Raw genomic sequence first — 19,976 nt, 5'->3', positions numbered from 1 at the left:
GTTAACATCCACACATACAAAAGAAAATGAATTAAAAAAATAATTGGGAGCAGGGCTAGGCATGGTGGCACGTGCCTGTAATCTCAGGACTCAGAAGGTGGAGGCAATTGGATGAAGAGTTCAAGGTCATTCTCAACTACATAACAAGTCCTAGGCCAGCCTGGAATACATGAGACACTGTTTCAAAAAAACAAATGAATAAAGATATGTATACGTAGGGGATAACTTATATCCTCTTTTATATACCAAGTCCTTGAAATCCAGTGTGGATTTGTTACTGTTTTATTTATTTTTGTTGAGATAGGGTCTCACTGTGTATTCTTGGCTGTCCTGAAAGTGCCTATGTAGTTAGTCCATGTTGGCCTTGAGACCCATCTGCCTCTGCCTCCTGAATGCTAGGAGTAAAGATGTGTTACCACACCTGGCCACCAATGTGGAGTTTTTACATGTAACATATGTCAATTTGCATTGGCCACATTGTACATGTTCAGTATTCATGTTACTCACAGCCACTGTATTAGACAACATAGTGTTGTGATTTGTGTTAGTGGTAGATTTGCTAAGCCGTAGGCTGAAGCTGTGCCTCTGGTCAGTTTGATTAGTCACTGACAAATTAGTTGTAGTGACATACTATAGTCTGAGGGCTCGAACCAAAGCTTAATGCCGTCAGACTCTCAATTTTGACCCTTCAAATGGACATGGCATGGAATTGTAGCTTTAATTTGCCTGCCTGCTCTTTGTTCTCTCGAGAGGGAATACTTGTACACAGCCCAGAAAAATATTTGAGCAGCCATAAATATTTGAGCAATTAAATTAGCCAAGCCTCACTTTTCCTTTTTGAAGAAAGGGTGACGGACCCATCCTTGCCTCATAATGACAGGTCAGGCTTCGCCAGTCAGGACAAGTGTGTTAGGGTCCAGGTGGGCATGCAGGTGTGTAGTGAGGCAGGGGTTCTGGCTCCCCGGAAGCTGAAGGGGTGGGGACAGGACCTAAGGGACTCAGCATGGAGAAGGAGGCTGAGCGAGCTACACATGCCCACCGGCTGCTTTGTCTCCCCTGCTCTGTTTAATTCCAAGATGTGAAAGAAGTGTAAGGCATTAAAGGCTTCAAGCCTGGGAGACCTTGATGGTACTAAGGGAAAACAAACAAACAAACCAATAGCAACAAAAAACAACACTACAGAAAACCAAGTGTTATGATACATTAAATTTCTGGCATGCCAACAAAAGCCCTGCCCTGCCCTCCCCACTCCCAGTACCCCCTTGCTAACCTATTGGCTGAGCCGGTTTCCATGGAAACTGTCAAGTTCAAAGGGATACTGTAGTATGTTCGTCTCTGCCTTTCCCCTGGTTTCCAGCGAGCCTTTTTGGAGCTGAGTTAGAGGTTCTGAGTGCTAAGGGGGCTCCAGGAGCTCAGGTTCAGCGTTCATCCATTCACTAACCCTCTCTCCATCCCGCTGTCACCCTCCACTCCCCACATCCCGTCTCCTCCCTGCAGGCCAGCCAGCTTGGCGTGTACAAAGCCTTTGTGGATAACTATAAAGTCGCTCTGGAGACAGCCGAGAAGTGCAGCCAGTCCAACAACCAGTTCCAGAAGATCTCTGAGGTAGGCAGCTCTCCCTACAACCATCCCCATCCACCCTGGGCTCCAAGTCTATGGATTCCTCCCTGGCTTGCCCCAGGGAAGCTCTTCGCCACAATAATGCTCAGCCTGACATTTGCTTTCTTGCAACTGACATTTTTCCTCTTAATACAAGAATATCGATTGGTTTGATTTGTTTTTTCAGATTAGAAAGTAGAACAGAGGAGGCAAATAAATAAATAAATAAATAAAGGAGGGGCAATATTCCCCGTGACATTCCCAAGTGACTTCTCCACCTTGGCCTTTGTTTCTTCTGTGGAATGAGCCTTTTGGACCTGTCTAGCTCATCTCAAAACTTTCCCGATGGGGGTTGGCTTGGAAAGATGATGGTCCGGCCAGCAGTTAAAAGCTCCTGCTGTTCTTTAGAAGATCTGAGTTTGGTTTCTAGCACCCAAGTTGGGTGACCACTTGTAATTCCAGCTGCAGATTCCATGCCTCTGCCCTTCTCGGGTACCTGCATTCCTGTGTACATACCCACACACATCATTTTAAGAACGGAATCACCAGAGGCATTGTTTAAAGTGCAGGTGCCCAGGCTCCTCGTTACTTGGAAAGCTCACGCCTTTTATCTTTTCTTCTCTCTCGGGCATCTCCTCTCTCTCTCTCTCTCTCTCTCTCTCTCTCTCTCTCTCTCTCTCTCTCTCTCACTCTGTGCAGTTCAGGCCACAATCTTCCTGCCTCAGCCTCCTGATGGCCAGATCTTCTTACTGGGGTGGGGGTGGGGGGTGGATCAGAGGCAGGAGTTTACATTCTGATGGGCTCCTGACTTACCCTCAGGAAGGGAGGTTTGGGGAACTCTGGACTAAGTAAGTAGTTTTGAAAAGTACTTGCAGCTCTAAGACTCAGTCTCATGGAATCACCCAGAGTCAGTTAAGGACAGAAGAAGCCCTTAGATCCCTTTGGCTAGGAACATGCCTGCCGCTGCTCTACAGCCAAGCCTGCTCCTCCTACACCTATGTATGGTAGAGGTAGGAATTTACTTGCCATTGGCACTCTTTGGTTGTTATTATTGTTGTTTGGTTTTTGAGACAAGGTCTTACCACGTATTCTCGATGGGCCTGAAACTCACTTAACCCAGGCTGGCCTCAGACTTGCAGCATTCCTCCTGGGTGCTAGGGTTATAGATGTGGACCTCTGTGCCCCACTTGGCTTTGGCATTTCTATCCAGAAAGTGGCAAGGAGAGGCTGATTCTCTGGGATCCTTCAGCTCTGTTCAGCTCATTATCCAGAAAGACCCCTGTGACACTCCTAAGCACTAGCCTTGGAGGAAGTACCCATTGGAGCTCAGGGTACTTCCCTGAGCCTCTGTTTCAGAGGGATCTGGGGGGTGGGGGTCCTTCTATAGTTTTGAAAGTTTCCTGCCTTGAAGTTCCCCTTTCCCCAGCTTTGGTGCTAGAAGAGCAAGGGAGACACATAATTCCCTGAAACTGCTGGGATTCCACATTATACCTAACTTGGAATCAGTCTAGAGACCACGCAGCAGTTGGACAGGTGGAAATGAAAATGTGATGCCAGGTGTGATGACACACACCTGTAATCCCAGGACTCAGGAGGCAGAGGCAAGTGGATCTCTGTGAGTTCAAGGCCAGCCTGGTCTATATAGCCACTTCCAGGCCAGCCAGGGCTACATAGATAGTGAGACCCTGTCTTAAGAAAGGGAGAGATGGAGGGGCTGGAGAGATGGCTCAGCAGCTAAGAGCACTGGCTGCTTTTCCAGAGGACCCGGGTTCAATTCCCAGCACCCACATGGCAGCTCACAGCTGTCTGTAACTCCGTTTCCAGGGGATCTGACGCCTTTACATCAATGCATATAAAATAAAAAAATAAAAGCAAGCGAGATGGTGATGAGGGGAGGGAGAGGTAGACAGCCTAAATAAATAAGATAAATTTTAAAAAAGAAAAAAATGGCAGTTTGATTATTAGAAAAAGCAGATGTGAAATTGTAGGTTTGGGTGTATAATCACATGGATCTTATGCTTCACCTCTAGAAACACATGTTCTGTTCAGTTTCTAGAAGAATAGGAAGCCGCAGAGAGGAGGCTTGTGCTCAGTTTCTTCTCCCAAGAAGAAACTTCTTGTCCCTAGTGTCCTCCTAGGACAAGGGTGGGGAAATCCCTCTTGGCTGGAGACATGATGCTTCCTTTCAGCATCCCACCTTCTCTGGGAATGAACTGGACTCCCTGGTGTGTGTTCACAGTGGCTGCTGTGTCCCTGGGTACCCAGAGGTCATCATGGTCTAGAGAGTGTCCAGAGACTGTGAAGTCCCCTCTTAGCCTGGCTGACTGCTTGTTCTCTGTGCATCCATGCAGAAGTACCCCCTCGCATCCATGCATTAAGTACTCCCCGCCCCCCCAGTCCCCAAAGCCTATTCCAGAGGACAGAGCCAGGCCCATGGCCCTCTGCCAGGTGGCTGCTCATCTTGACTCACTCAGTAGAGATGACGCTGATGCTTCCTGCTGGCGCTGCCACTTAATTACTGCAATTAGGTCCTTCTCTGCAGCAGCAGTGATTTCATACCTCTAGGCTGCACTGGAGGGGGTGTGGACCACAATCCCTTAAAGCAGGGAATCCAGGCACCAGTGAGAGACAGACTCAGTCTAGAGAAGCTGAGTTAACCACCCGCCTCCCCCACCCCACCCCACCCCATGCCAGGCTCATTTCCTGGGGGTTTTCTCTGTCTAGAAACAGCTGGAGATGGTGTAGGAAATGAGCTCCTACTGTGTGGGCCTTGCCTCCCTCCAAGCAGAGCAGGCAGCATCACATGGGCACATGACCTTGGCCTCACCTTGCCCCCTTGCCTCCCAGGAGGACATGCCTCTTGTAGACTGCGGCTCATCTTGCCTAGTGAGAGTTGCATTTCAGCTCCAGTTTCAGGCTGCACTGTCCTGTTGGCAAAGGCTGGGGTGTCTCTTCGTCTAAAGCAGATGGAAGAGGTTTAGATCTGAAGATCTCTGGTGCCCAAAGTCTGTTCCCCGAATGTATTCCTGGATCACTTGTCATAGGTCCCAGGAGAGGTAGTGGGGAATGTCGACAGGGCTGGGGCTGGGTTAGTCCTTATGTGGGGAGGGTTCAGCTTCGCCCGCCCTGTGGACTCCAAGCCCATCTCCTCCCTGCATATTCCCAGGTGTGCAGATCCCCTCTGTCATTCCCAAAGGTCAGCCGGCATACCTAATGCTTATTGACTTCAGCTCTGTCTTCCCAGGGCTAATGTATGTACATCCCTGAGGAGCGGTTGGCAGTGGAGAGGGTCCCTGCTCTTGGCCACACTCATCCTTTAGAGGGCATCGGGGGGTGGGGGTGGGGGGCAGGTCTTAGGAGTTCGTTTTGCCGCAGAACTTTCTAGTAATCAGTCTTAACTCTGGCTCCCAGAGTCTGTCTTCCTGTCTCTTCATTACGTATGCCCTGAATTTCAAAGCCCCCCTTCTCTCCAATAAGAGAGGGAGGCTGGGGGACAGACCTGGTAGTGATTTTTCTCCTCCTTCTCACAGGAACTCAAAGTGAAAGGTCCCAAGGACTCTAAGGACAGCCATACGTCAGTCACCATGGAAGGTACTTTGGGGGAGTGGACTGGATTACAGTTGTCTTCCTTTGTTTTAGTGAACTATGGGCTGTGTGAACGTGGTGGCCTGTGTGTGTGTGTGTGTGTGTGTGTGTGTGTGTGTCTGTGTGTCTGTGTGTGTCTGTCTGTTTGTGCCTGCCCGCCTGCCTGCCTCTCCTCCCTAGGCAGCAGGCCAGCTACAAACGTGCTCCTCCTTAGGATGCCAGCAGGCATTTGGTCCCTCCTCCCTCCTCCCCTCCCTTCCTCCTCCTGCCTCTCCACGCTCCTGCCCTCCCCCTTGTTGGATGAGCACTCGGAAGGAAGGAAGCGGCTGCTTGATTCTGGAGGCTGTGCAGCAGCAGCCAGCAAGGTGGCCGAGTGCTGGAGTGTGGCTGGAGTGCGGAGGAGAGCCAGGAGCCTGGAGCAATGGCTGCAGGTCCCCGCTGCGGGGAGAGAGGCTGCCATGGAAATCCTCTTCATTATTCGCTTCTGCTGTAACTGCACCTATGGTAACCCAGGCGCCCCTCCGTGGGAAGTGCCATGCCTTAAGCCATCTGGGGGCCGCCGGCGAGAATAGACTTCAGTCTGGTCAGCAGGATTTAGGGGCTGCAAGGAAGGGAGGACGGCCATGTGGCTGAACCCACTTGGGTTTGCTTTTGTGGTCAGCCTGGAGTTGAAATCCAGAGGCTGCACAGCAGAGGGGCAGAGTATCTTGGAAATGGAGGGTCCAGGCTTAGAAGGGTCCAGGTACTCCTGAGGCTGTGTGTGAAACTGGTGTTTGAGCATGTGCGTGCATGAGAGGCATTGAGCAACTTCCTGAAGAGGCTAAGGAAGGTGACAGGCTGTACCTAAAGGCCTGAGGTGGGGCAAAGGACAGCTGGGAGCAGCAGAGGGACAGTCTGGACAGCTGCACCTCAAGGCACGAGGCGCCAGCCTGAGCGGGAGAGAGAAGTTGGGAGTTTCTTTGTTTCGTGAGCAGAGAGGATGCTGAGCAGCCGATGTATTGTGTGCTCAGTGCACACGCTGTCTCCTCTCTGGACGGCTCTGGGAGAACAGGGGGTAGCTAGCTGGTTGTTCCCCCCCCCCCACCCCCAGCAGTATTAACATCCCTTAAAAGACCCGGAGCCCAGGTCCCAACACTCAGTGCAGAAGGTCCGCTTGCGAGGGGGGTGTGGCCGGCTGCTGCTTTGTGAAGGTCACACGCCCACTTCAGTGGAAGGGACTTGGAACAGCCTCTGTGCCTTCAGTTCCTTCAGTTGGGGTGAGGAGGTGTCCTGGGACGGGCACATGCTGTTAGCCAGGCTCCTGCTCATAAGGATGCCGAAGCAGGTGCAGGCAGGGAGTCCAGACCAGGCGGGTGACCTAAGCTGCCTCTGGCAGGGTGAGAGGGGCACATGCTGCCCTCCAGGCTCCCTGCTGTGGGTCCATGTGTGTCAGGGAGGCAGGTAGCTGGTGAAGGACCTTCCTCTCCCCTCCCACCAGGCGTTTTGTCTGCACCCTTCTCAGTCACTCTGCGTGCCTATCTCCGTGGTAACCTAGGGCTCCCATTTCAGGCTGATCTGAGGGGGGGGGGTGGCAGTCTGCTGGAGGAAAGATGCTGGCTGAGGTTGCCAGCTCTTTCCTAAAGGCCTGTATGTCAGGGAGCTAGCTGCTCTGGACCACCGCCCCCTTGTGTTCCTCAGGTTGCTGTGTGTCCCGTGCTCATGGTGGGAGCAGCCTTTGTGCTGCCCTTCAGCTGATTCCAACAGGCTGGGGCCCGGTGAAGAGCGGGTCTTGAAGCGCTGTTGTCGGGTCAGGGAGGAAATGCTGGGCCTGGCTGAGGGGCTGGTTAAGTGTCTGCTGGTTTTCTAACAAGGGAGAAGGGTCAGCTCTCTGCTCCCTCTTCCCTCCTGAGAAGGTAGCTCGGTCTTACTGAAGCAGTCCCGAGACCTGGAGTCCAGGGATCTCTTTGGTCCTCGTGATACCATAATCTTTGAAGTCTGCTTCAAAGTGGGAAGTAGGATGGGAGCTGCCTCTACAGCGAGAACTCACCTAGGTAGATGGAGAACACTTACATGTGGAGTTCCACCACCCCACTCTCTCTTGAGGAAGAAGATAGTCCAGTTGTAAGCACATGGGTGAACCAAAATTCAAAGCCTAACCACCTCTCAAGGCTTTGTGATGATAGGCAAGTAACGTGTGCCTGAGTGTGCACCGTGAAAGTGGGCTAGTGAAAATTGTGTCACTTTATAATGACAGGAAACAGTGCCCACAAGGCAGTTCCGTGAAACCTGGCAAGAGACCAGCTTGTTCATATTGGTGTTTATAAAGGTGTGGTCAGGGAAGGCTTCCTGGAGGAGGGAGAGAGACAAGCAAGACAACTTGTTGGAAGGCACCTATCCCAGAAGAGAGGGGAAAGTGTGATGCAGGAGAAGAAAATTGGCTGCCCTGCAGAGCCCAGGAACAAGGAAGGGGCGGGGCCAGTGGAGCAAGGGGGGGTCATTCAGAAGCCAGGGCAAGCAAAGGCACTGGGGGCAACCTTCCTTGATCGATCCCCTCCCACCCATCTGATCCCCCTTGGCCAGTGCCAGAACTGCGGAATTCATTCCATGGCCCTGTCAGATGGACTCTTGAGGTGACTTCAGGCGTATTAATAACCCCCCCTGAAACCTGACCCACCATTTCTGCAGACTCTGAGCTTAGTCAGAAACCTCTCCCTCCTGGGACCCGGAGAGGGCTGCAGAGGATGATGGTGCAGTGTCAGCTTTCCTGGGGGATGGGACTCTGGGCCCACCCAGCCTGTCTGTTGACCTTGTGCCTGCCATCAGGTCTCAGTGGTTCTAGTCTGACTCTTCCCACTGTGGTGCAGATGCTTGAGCCACAGGTGGGTGGGGTGCCTTAGACAGCCTCGGAAATGAGACCCATGCGCATGACCAAGCTTTTCCCTCACTGTCCCGGTACACCCCAAACCCATGAATCTGCCTATTCCATCCCCTGTGGGCCGTCAGGGGGTAGCTAGAATTGGCCTGTTAAGAAAGAGCTACAAAAAAGTTACAGGTGTTGTGTTTGCATAAAACAGCGTTTTCTGGCTGCTAATACATGTCCATGTCAGCAGAATAGCTTTTTTATCCTTTGGAGATCTTCATTTAGTCGATGGAGTGTAGAGGGGACATCTGTTTCTTTTAAGAGCTGGCATGTGATCCTCATGGGCAGCCAAGCAAGGGCTAGGCTAGGGTGCTTAGCACACCTCAAGAACACGTCCTCAGATCTGCAGGGTGTCCCCTCAAGTGTTTGCTTAGCAGTTCACAAGGCATCTAGGGCTTTGGGACTCTGGTTTGGGGGAGGTCCAAGTGTGAAGTGTCTAGGATCTGGCCAGGTTCTATGGGACATTCACTTAGGGTTCTCTTTCCTCAGCCAACATTTTGCTTAGAGCACCTGTGGCAGCATGCCAAAGGACCTGGTCCCAGGACTTGAAGACCCAGGTGTAGGGCCAGCACTGAACCACCAGGCTGGGAAGACCAGTACACAGGAAGTGTTGGGCTGCTGGTTGCGGCCTCTACTATCCCTAATGAATCTCAGTGATCATTATTCATTGTCTGGGTCACAGAGGAGCGTGGCACATGGGACCTGGCTGACCTTGGATTTGCAGCTTCTTGGGGGCTTCTATAGCAAGACTCTACCCAAATTCCTTCAAGAAGTCTTTGCCCCTCAATCTGCCACTGGCTTGAGAATGGAGCATTTTGGTGGTGATCCGGCTTGAGGATGGAGCCTTCTGGTGGTGATTCGGCTTGAGGATGGAGCATTTTGGTGGTGATCCGGCTGGAGGCTGGAGCATTTTGGTGGTGATCCGGCTGGAGGATGGAGCATTTTGGTGGTGATCTGGCTCTGGCTTGCCTTTTGGCCCCTCAGCTGATGATGTCGATGGGGTCGAGGGCATGAAGAAGAGTCTTTTTTCATAGAGCTGAGGCCAAATATGTGAGGATGAATGCAGAGTGAGGTTCTCACCTGGGTGTGTCTGTCGTAGACTGGAAGAGCATGAGAATGATTGGCATGAGGGAGGTATCCTTTCTGGAAAAGTGGCAGGTGCCTCCCGCCATCCTGGAGTCCCAAGGGCACTATAGTGTGTTGAACTCTTGCAGGGTCTACCTTGGGTATATCTGTGTGGTTGTAAATGGGGTCCAGGGGCGCTTCAGCTGTGAGAGCCTGGTTGAGGTGGAGGGGGAGCCAGAGTGGACAGAGCTGTGTGTGTCCCCTGTTCCTTTTATTTAGCCTGTCCATGGAGTAAAAACAGAGGTATGGGTTGCCACAGAACCCACGTGGCTTCCGAGTGAATATTCATTCGGAGAAACAAGACAGATTAAAGGTCAACAGCTCACCTCTGTGATCCAGAGTTGGGACTTCATTTCCTGTTTCCTTTGTCCACCTTCCTTACAGCTCTGCTCTACAAGCCTATTGACCGGGTCACTCGGAGCACCCTGGTCCTACACGTGAGTGTGGGGCCCCAGAGTGGCCAGGGGGCGGGTTAGGAATTTTATGTGGAAGTACTGGGAGTCACTGAGACTCCATTTGGGGAGCAAGGCAGAGGGTCCCTGAGCCCTGATTGTGCCTGCCTAGCCTATGGTAACCATGCCAACGGGGCCAGGTCCTATATATAGCTTGGCTAGTAAGCTTGATATTTGGCCAAATGCTCCCTAGGAGGCAGACACTTGCTGCTGCTTCATCCCTGCCTTGTGGTCTCCAGGGTCCTGGGAGCAGCTGTGCAGTGGGCAGAAGCGTGTACCCCAGCTGCTTGGTGAGCTGAGGCTCGACCCAGCTGCTGCCCCTAGGGAAAAGAGTCCTGACCGCCGCAGAAGTCACCACTGCTGCTCTGACACAGGCAGAGCTGGACTAGAGTGTGGGTCCTAGAGTACCCCCTCAGAGTCCTTTGGGGGATTGCGTGACCCCCACTGTCTTCTCACTGAACTTGAGCTGGTCCCCTCTCAACTCACTACCCTGCCCCGTCCTTTCCCAGGATCTGTTGAAGCACACACCTGTGGACCACCCAGACTACCCGCTGCTCCAAGATGCCCTCCGAATCTCCCAGAATTTCCTGTCTAGCATTAACGAGGACATTGATCCCCGCCGGACTGCAGTCACAACCCCCAAGGGGGAGGTGAGTTCTGGGCCCTGCACAACTCCACACCTAGACTGAGTAGACAGTGGGCCAGGTCCCTTGTCCCTGCTGTCCTTGATGCTAGGCATCATACTGAGTGTCCTGTGTACCCACAGCCAAAGGGAGGCCTGCACCCTCGGCCATATCTATACCATGTCAGGTCCAGTTAAGAACTTTTAAGACTGTTGTCTCATTGGTCCCAGTAATAACCTGGTAAGACAGAAAAGGAAACTGAGCCTAGACAATCTCTGAGACTGGTACAAGCGTCCTTAAACAAAAATGTCAGAGTCAGATGTTTACTGGGCTGTAAATCTCCACACATTGCCCCCACCAGACGCTGGGCCTCTGGGTACTTCATTCTTGACATCTCCTTGCTCCGGTTGGGGTGATGATCTCAGGGAGGCCCTGGGAGACGCTCCGTCTACACAGTAGGTAGGCCAGCACTAGGCAACGGGCCCAGCAGCAGGAAGCACTAGTACTGGAGATGGCTTAGGCCTCCCAGGCTGCTGAAACGTCCTTGGAAACGCCTAGATGTGGCACTTCGGCTCTCCTGGGATGGTGTGGGAAGCTTCCTGATGGAAGAGGGAGAACGCCGTGTGAAGAATTGGGGAGACTGTGACCCTCAGGGGTCACCAGTCCGGCCCAGATTCAGTACCTTCTGTCTAATCGAGATAATTAAGTAGCATTTAGGAGGGAAGGCTGACTGGGTTTATGCTCCTTTGTTACATTTATGAGCCTCTCATGTCTGCTGGGAAGCGAAGTAATGAGAGACAGGGTCTGGAGCATGACTAATGGGGCATGGAGCGGGCATGCAAGCCCAGCCCTGGTTTGCACCACCTCGGAAAATGGCACTGCTGAAAATGGTCTTACTGTGGCGGTATCTGAAAAAAAAAAATCTCTAGAAGGCACGGAGCACCTTCGGTTTCGGGTTGTCTTAATCATACCCTTTCAGCATGCTCACGCACAGACGGGAGTGTATGTAGGTCACACAGTATAGAGTGCACACAGGGAAGGCTGGACTAGATAGATGGTGACCGCTCCGGAGAAGCCCGCCGGCTCCGAGGATGGCAGGGAGGAAACACTGCATGGCTCATAGACAGCGAAATGCTTCGGATTGCTGCAGTCCCTCCCCCTCAGGGAAGCCCAGGGTCTTCCATCCACAGTTGAATAATCCACTGAGAAGTAGTGTAGAGGAGCCTGAGTAGGTTGGCTGGGCAAGATGAGCCAAAACTAGATCAAACTCTCCATGGGGGGGGTGGAGGGCTGTGAGGTTGGAGGTGTTCATGGCCAAGGATGGAGAAACCAAGTCATTCCAGAGAGTTTTGATCCAGGGCAAGCTGCTGAGAGCTGTGGGAGAGGGTGTGGTTACTGAGTTATGTTAATGGCATACCCTGTGTCCGCGCACTGTGCTATATCCCACGGCCGATGCTGCTTCCCAAGGCAGATCCCGGCCTCTGCGCTGTACAGACAGTAAATCCGAGATTAGAGGGGAGCACAGCTGAGAAAGGACAGAGTCAAGACTCCAAAACCAGTGCAGTGCAGGCCGGGCCCCCGCTGCTCTCTCCCCTCTGAGCAGGTCGGGGTGTCCTGTCTCCCTCAGACTCGGCAGCTGGTGAAGGATGGCTTCCTGGTAGAAATGTCTGAGAGCTCCCGGAAGCTGCGGCACGTCTTTCTCTTCACAGATGTCCTACTGTGTGCCAAGCTGAAGAAGACCTCTGCAGGGTGAGAGTGTGGGGAGTGGGGTCACAGTCGAGGACCGCGGCAGTGCCCGCGTGTTACCCAGGAGCGGTGGCTCCCATCTGGAGGGAGGCTAACACAGAGTTCACAGCAAGTTTAAGGCTTCCAGGGTGACAGTGTGAGACCACACACATATGTTCAATTCGGTTTTACTGTGTAATCTTTTCTAAAAAAGAATCATGTTGTTTTAATGATAAAGGTCATATATTAGAGGAAAAAATAACCTACTTGAAGATAAGTGTTAAGTCTTCTGTGACTGTATTTCTTTCCTGTACTTTTTTAATTTTTTTGTGCTTTTTCTCATAGTTGTACTAACAGAGAATGCCCAATTGGGGGCTCTGCTTTTTTATTTATTTTTTTGGGGGGGTATTTTTGAGACAGCATCTCTCTTTGTAGCTCTGGCTGTCTTGGAACTCACTATGTAGACCTTGAACTCATAGAGATCTGCCGCCTCTGCCTGCCCAGCACTTGGATTAAAGGTGTGCACAACTTCATCTAGCTTGGGCTCTGCCTTTTCTGTTCCTTGCCGTAAGCATTTTTCTTACTGCTGCTGAATGTCACAGCCACTGCTTTACTTTTCTGCGTGATATTAAGTGCGTATGCCATAATTTACGCAAGAATTCTCTCCTCATTAGACAAAGTTTTGTTTTTGTTTTTCGAGACAGGATTTCTCTGTGTAACAGCCCCTAGCTGTCCTGGAACTCACTTTGTAGCCCAGGCTGGCCTCGAACTCACAGAGATCCGCCTGTCTCTGCCTCCCAAGTGCTGAGATTAAAGGTGTGCACCACTACTCCCAGCTAACTACAATTCTGTGAATATTCATTACATCTGCTGCCATTTGTTGAGGGCTTCTGCCACTCCAAGTGCTATGACAATGTTTCAGATACATTATTTCTAATCTTCCTATCACCTTCACGGAGTGGTTATTGTTTTCCCTGTCTCACAGTCAGAAGTCATGGAGAAGGCAGATAGGTTGCCTAAGGTCACACAACTAGAAATGGAGGAGATAGGATTTGAACCCTAGTAACTCAGACGCTCCTTTTCAACTCCTTTTCAGTAGTGTGGACACACTTTGTGCATGACCAGAAAAGGTTGCTCCGTATTTACTCACATATTCTTCCAGCTACATTTATAACCTACTATGTGCTCAATATGTTGCCTCACACTGTAGAAGATCTGTGTGCTTATTGAAACATAAGGGACCAGAATTGGAAGCAAATCTAATTCTCAGAGGAAGTCAGAGCAGGGAGGAGGTCCTGTGGGCTTCTGCTGAGGGCACGACTCCCAGGAATGAGACCGCGGAGATGCCAGTAGTAAGCAGTGCACTGTGTTTATGCTCCTGTGTTACATTCATGAGCCACCAGTGTCTGCTGGGAAGGGAGGTAATCAGGGACAGGGTCTGCAGCATGACTAGCAAGACATGGAGCCCCCTCTACCTTCAGTCCTTCTCCCACAGCAGATACTAATAATCAGCCATGGCACCCTTTCCCACTAGGTGTGGATGTAGCTAGCTAGCTAGCTTGCCTGATCGAGCGATTGATTGGGATGAGGTCTTACTATGTAGCCTTACCTGGCCTGGAACTGTCTATGTAGACCAAGTTGGCCTTGAATTTATAGAGATCCACCTGCCTCTGCCTCTGAGTGCTGGGATTAAAGTCATATGCCACCACACCCAGCTTGGATGTAGTTTCATAACCCTCAGTCCAGGGCTCTGTGTGACATCTCTCTGATCCATAGAGATGGATCAGAACTGGCATTCAGAATAGCATCTGTTGCCCATCCCTACTGTAAAGGACCATGAATGTGAGCTTCAATATGGATAGACCAGAGAAGCTGGCAGGGTGCAAGGCACATGGTAAGAAAACATGAGCCCAGCCAGCAAGGCTTCATTCTTCTCAATACACAACAATTTGGATATTTAGAAGCACTAGTCCTACTGGGTGAAAAGACTATCAAGGTGAAGACCCAGACCTGATTCTCGATACTCCACATGTGTGTGCTTGATGTCCTCAAGGGCAGGGAGTGCTCCTGCCTCCCATGAGTCTCGGCAGATCCCTTTGTGGGTAGTTTTTTTGCTCTGGGTGAGCAGTTTGCGTTGAAGAGGCCACTTCGCTCAGCTCACGTCTCCCTGCTTGCTTACAGAAAGCATCAGCAATATGACTGTAAGTGGTACATCCCCCTGGCTGACTTAGTGTTCCCATCCCCTGAGGAGTCAGAGGCCAGTCCCCAGGTGCACCCCTTCCCAGACCACGAGCTAGAGGACATGAAAATGAAGATCTCTGCCCTCAAGAGTGAGATCCAGAAGGAGGTAAGTGCATGTTTTTGAACTGGGTGTTCTGGGAGGTGGTGGACTGGCTGTGGTAGGGGAGGCAGGACTCAAGAATGGGAGCCCCTGCTGTGTCAGTACTGAGGGAGGCCAGGACCAGTGCCTAGAGCTAGTGGGTTTAATTATGGAGCGCTTCCTTGGTGTTTGTTGAACAGTGTAGAAAGGGGAAGAGGAGGAGGGATGAGAGGCTTTCTTGAGAAAAAGCAGCCTGAACAGCACAGGAGGCCTCATGAGAAGTGACACCTCTAAAGGGCAGATAACTAGGGAGTGGACCCGAGTACCACAGTTGGCCGTCCTCATCTGTCAGGCACTAAGCGTATGCTAAGAAAGAAAACTGAGATTCTTGGGCTGGAGAGATAGCTCAGAGGTTAAGAGCACTGGCTGCTCTTCCAGAGGACCCGGGTTCAATTCCCAGCACCCAGTTTACTGCTGTCTATAGCTCCAATTCCAGGGGATCTGACACCTTCACAGACATACATGCAGGCAAAATACCAAATAAATAAATAAACCTTAAAGACAAAAGAAACCCTGAGATTCTTGTCACTCATAGAACGTCCCCAAATAGTTCTCTATATTAGTCCACAAAGTGAACCTCTAATCTTTTGAAAAACCTGATAGCCTGTGGGTCGTATTCACAGACCATGCTGTAGAAAAACTGTACAAAATAACTAGAAAGTTAGAACTTTTAAAGAGGAGGAATCAAAGCCAGGCGGTGGTGGCGCACGCCTTTAATCCCAGCACTCGGGAGGCAGAGGCAGACAGCTCTCTGAGTTCGAGGCCAGCCTGGTCTATAGAGCGAATTCCAGAACAGCCAAGGCTACACAGAGAGACCTTGTCTCAAAAAATCAAAAATATACAAATAAATACAATAATTATTAAAACTCATTTTTCTAGTTGTCAGTGTAATAAATGCTTACAGTGCTAGTAGGTAGAATAAAAGTGATTGCCACTCACCTTACACTATTAACAACTTGAAGTATATGTGGGTGCGTATGTGGGGGAGGGGGTGCGTCACAAGACCATGTGTCCTGTTCTGGTACTTTCTAAGCTGCTCACAGAACTACACCTGGAACTCTGGACTGTCGGAGTCCCTTTAGCAGCTAGAGTATATTCTGTCTCAACTGCCAAACGTGCATTTGTGCATTTGGAGTGTCCCTGGTTCCTTCCCCATAGGCAGGTCTACAGTGCACATTACTGCCCTGCGTCTGGAGTCTCTACAAGTGACATGGCTGGACAGTTGTGTGCATTCAGTTGGCAGAGAAAGTTGATTACCTTCTTCCTACAGGAAGGGCTGCCTGCGAGGTTTGTGGGAGTTTTGCCAGACTCTTACGTTAAGGGCTGGGGAGATGGCTCAGTGGTTAAAACGCTTGCCGTGCAAGCAAGAAGACCAGAGTTCAGACAAAAAGAACCTGTGTGAGTACTAGCTGAAGGAGGCACTAGCTGAAGGAGGCGGCCCTTCTGTAATTCCAGCACTTGGAATTACCCAGAGCGAGCTGGCTATCAAGACTTTAGGCCTGCACGTGTGTGTGAGCACACATGTGAACACACACATGCACATCACACACATCCATGAAGGGAAAAAAGAGGAGGTTCATCCAAATCAGAGAGCTTGGGAATGTCAGTGACCCTGAGATTTGAAGTACAGGAAGCTTCCTCGATGAAATAGAAAGTTGGGAAATTAGAGAAATCTACTTGGGCAGTGCGGGACAGACTTGTTAGCGAGCGGGCAAGCTTTGGTGGCGTATGAGGTCACAGGCCAGGCTCGGAGGCCCTGCTGTCGGATCAGCAGCTGGGACTCAATGCTGCAGGGTGTCCGAGGGCTTTCTAATAGAGGCTGATGAGTGTCGGGGGAGAGTATGAGAGTTCACTTATAGAATCTGTGAGAAGAGGCCTTACTACTATTATCCAGGACTAGTCAGGTCATTGGGGTTTCCTCGGTGAAGCACAGTAGAGGAGATGCTTCGGATTGGCTAGTTCCCATACTACTGGGGGGCTCTGGCTTTGGGGTGGTCTGGTTATCTGGCCTGACATTGGATGTTCTGTAAAGAGGGTCAGGGCTGCAGCCTTGTGTTAGCTGCATGCGAATGGTAAACTCACAGAAGGGTTAGTTGGGAATTAGCTGGCTCTTAGGAGGTGCATACCTAGGCCCTAGATATCAAAACCTCATGAAATACGGCAAATAAAAAACGGATTAGCACACAGGAGAATGTCGTGCTTAGCGCAGCTGAGCAAGATGTGAAGTTTTTGTACGAGGGAAAACACCCGTGTCTTGTCCCCTGCAGAAGGCCAACAAGGGACAGAGCCGAGCCATTGAGCGCCTCAAAAAGAAGATGTTTGAGAACGAGTTCTTGCTGCTGCTCAATTCCCCCACAATCCCGTTCCGGATACACAATCGGAATGGAAAGGTCAGGACGAGCAGGGTGAAGGGCTACCTGTTGTTCCCTTCGTTCAGGGCTGCCCACTTCTGGCATTGACCCATGGGAATCAGGGACGGGGGCTGGGACCCCCATTTCCCAAGAAATCTGCCACAGCCCTAGATAGCTCTCCTTGGTAGCAGAAAGCTACTGCCCTCTGCTGGGCACCCTTGGCACTGCCACTCTTGTTAACCTGGCTTCCTAAAAGGACAGCCCCACCCTAGCTGCCTCTTCCTTCAGTCTCAGAGGGGCCTGAGTAAGAAGAGGCTTTGATGGGGAGCCTAGAAGTTGGGGGTACGCCTTGTCCAGCTGTGGTCACTGCACTGAACTCTTCTCTCTCCCTCCAGAGTTACCTGTTTCTCCTGTCCTCTGACTATGAGAGGTCGGAGTGGAGAGAAGCAATCCAGAAGCTGCAGAGGAAAGGTAGAGCCCCATCCCGTCCCACGCTGTTCTGAAGGCGTCCCTTGTGTCTCTCCCAGCTTGGCATGTCCAGTGACTCTCTTCAGCCCTCATAGTGACCTTTCAAGATGCTGGGGAGGTGACGATCTTGGGATGTTACCGTAATCAGTTGAGGTCTGATTAAGGCACACAGTGAATTCATAGCAGGCCACCCAGGGCTCTGGGTTGGGTGTCCTCCCTCCTCTTGCTTCCCACTCACACACCCGAGCCTCTTTACTCACTGCTGCCTCTGACAGCACCCACAACCGTGATCGTGTGAACACCTGCAGGACTTCCCTCCACCCAAAGAACCAACTCCAACTAAGCTGATTCCCTGAAGCATCTTCAAGGAAGAGCTGCAGGTCCTAGTGAACCTATAATGAAGCTCTGTCTCCTCCTGGCTCCTCCCACAGATCTCCAGGCCTTTGTCCTGAGCTCTGTGGAGCTCCAGGTGCTCACGGGATCCTGTTTCAAGCTTAGGACTGTGCACAACATTCCTGTCACCAGCAATAAAGATGGTAAGATTTGGAACTCTAGGCTGCCCGGCCAGCAGGTCCAGGCTACTGGAACATTGCTAGGGGTCTTATACAAGGACCAAGGAAAGGCATGGCTGCTAATGGCTGGTCTCTCTGCCCAATGTGACTGGAACTGTTTTCCTGCCGGTGCACAGGGATTGTAGATGGGAGGTACTCTCTGAAGGGCTCAGGTGTTCCTTGGCCCCCTCTAGTTTGAGGGGAAAATCTGTGCCCTGGAGCACTGGGGTGGTGTTGAGTTCATGAAGAAGTCTCCAAACCAGAACAGAAGGCTGCAGAATGGGGCAGGGGTTGGGGGGAAGGACGAGATAGTAGACTGGAGAAGGCTGTGAGAAATCAGGACAGGTGTTTTAGGAGGTAGACATGGAAGGCCTTGAATGCCAAGCAAGGAGTTTGTGGGTGGGTCTAAGCAGGGAGAGCTGCTATGAGGCTGGGGACTGGCCCAGAGTGTGCTCCCGGGTGCTGGGAGGGTGTCCGCTTTGTGAACCTCCAGTCTCTGCCTTCCCAGTGCTGGGATTTCAGGCTCACCTGGGGACCTTTGTGTCCCAAACAAGGGCCAAGCCTTCCTTGGAGGCTTTTCTTTTCCATTAGAACAGAGTGACTCAGATCAGTTCATTTCCATTTTAGGCAGAGGAGGGCAGCCTTGGGATCAGCTGTGTTCCCAGGGAGGGAACGTACTAAATGCCTGGCCTAAGACATTTGTTCTAGTTCCCAATCTGAACAGAGGGGAGAGGGACCCCCTCCCTTCCTAGGGTAGCTCACACTGTGGGAAAATAGTGGGCCTTGGGCTTGTTTCCCAGCCGGCCACCAGGTGGTGCTGTGGACCAAGGCCCCCTGTCTGCCTTCCCACCAGCTGGTGAGTCCCTGGCACCTCTATCCTCCAGTCTTTGCTCTCTTGCAGACGACGAGTCTCCAGGACTGTATGGTTTCCTTCACGTCATCGTCCATTCTGCCAAGGGGTTTAAACAATCAGCCAGTAAGTGCCTCCTCGACCCTAGGAAGACGTTCTGTGGCCACTGTCCATCGTTCATAGCCACTCCCTGTGGTCCCAGTATGCAGGGTTCCTCCCCTCATCTGCTCAGCTCTGATCTCCCTGAGCTGGGGCCCTGCCGATGTGCCTGGAGTTGTGGGACTTTCCCTCAAAGTCCAGAAGCCAATCCCTCTTGTCAGCGAAGTTACTTTTCCCCTTTGTCTCCAAGATCTGCTGTCCTTCAGACTTTTCCTCTTGAGCTGCAGACACCTAGACTCAAACCCAGGTCTTGTGATTGTAAACTCTGTGACCCTGGGCATGTTTTCTAACCTTTCTGAGCTTCAGCTTACTTCTCCATAAAAGGCAGTCACAGGCCTGGAGAGATGGCTCAGTGGTTAAGAGCACTTGTTGCTCCTGGAGAGGGACTTGGGTTCAGTTCCCAGCACCCACATTGTGGGTCACAGCCATCTGTAACTCCAGTTCCAGGGGATCCGATGCCTTCCTCAAGCCCCAGGTACATATGTGGTACATAGACATATATGCAAGCAAAACACTCACACACATAAAATAAATCTAAAACAGATTTTTTCCAAATTTTGTTTGAGAATGTCTCTCTGTAGCCCTGGTTGATCTAGAACCTGCTATGTAGACCAGGCTAGCTTCAAACTCAGAGATCTACTTACCTCTGCCTCCTGAGTACTGGAATTAAAGAAGTGTACTACTATGCCTCAAAAAAAATAAAAATTAAGGCAATTACATCTGTTTTTATTGACCTAAAACTGGGCTTAAATATCACTGTGTGTGTATACAGTGTTTGGGATACTGGAGATAGATCCTCATTTCTTGCACATAATAGGTAAATGTTTTACTGCTGAGCAATACTCTATCCCAATTAAACTTTTTTTAAGACAAGATCTCACCGTGTCATTCTGGCTGGCCTGGAACTCACTCTGTTGACCAGACTGGCCTTGAACTCACAGAGATCCACCTGCCCCTGCTGGGATTAAAAGGCGTGCAACCATCACACCTATCTTTAATTAAACTTCCTACTCTACTTCTTGTACAGTCACTTTATAGTTCCTGTGTGCCAGATGAGGGAACTGAGTCACAGGGATATGAAATGACTTACTGATATAGTACACAGGCTCAGAAATTCAGGGCTTCTGCCTCCTGCTGCTTCATAACAAGTTCATGCTATGGGCCCCTAAGTCGGTCAGTATTGCTGGAAAGCCTCCCCATGCTTCTGGG

General features: G+C 51.1%; 1 protein-coding gene across 3 annotated transcripts in view; it reads left to right on the top strand.

The window, feature by feature from the left end:
• The window catches only part of Abr (ABR activator of RhoGEF and GTPase), a 146,904-nt gene that overhangs the window by 86,789 nt on the left and 40,139 nt on the right, over positions 1-19,976 (top strand). For all 3 annotated transcript variants that reach the window (XM_059271234.1, XM_059271233.1, XM_059271235.1), the window contains 10 exons: positions 1,498-1,605; positions 5,130-5,190; positions 9,593-9,645; positions 10,170-10,310; positions 11,911-12,032; positions 14,190-14,355; positions 16,656-16,778; positions 17,135-17,210; positions 17,639-17,743; positions 18,660-18,734. In XM_059271234.1, the coding sequence (XP_059127217.1) occupies positions 1,498-1,605; positions 5,130-5,190; positions 9,593-9,645; positions 10,170-10,310; positions 11,911-12,032; positions 14,190-14,355; positions 16,656-16,778; positions 17,135-17,210; positions 17,639-17,743; positions 18,660-18,734 (1,030 nt within the window). The remainder of the gene's footprint in view (positions 1-1,497; positions 1,606-5,129; positions 5,191-9,592; positions 9,646-10,169; positions 10,311-11,910; positions 12,033-14,189; positions 14,356-16,655; positions 16,779-17,134; positions 17,211-17,638; positions 17,744-18,659; positions 18,735-19,976) is intronic.

Source organism: Peromyscus eremicus, chromosome 8a (assembly GCF_949786415.1).
Source record: "Peromyscus eremicus chromosome 8a, PerEre_H2_v1, whole genome shotgun sequence".
Classification (NCBI taxonomy): Eukaryota; Metazoa; Chordata; class Mammalia; order Rodentia; family Cricetidae; genus Peromyscus; species Peromyscus eremicus.
The sequence above is the reverse complement of the archived record's forward strand: the minus strand, read 5'-3'. Positions and strand labels throughout refer to the sequence as shown.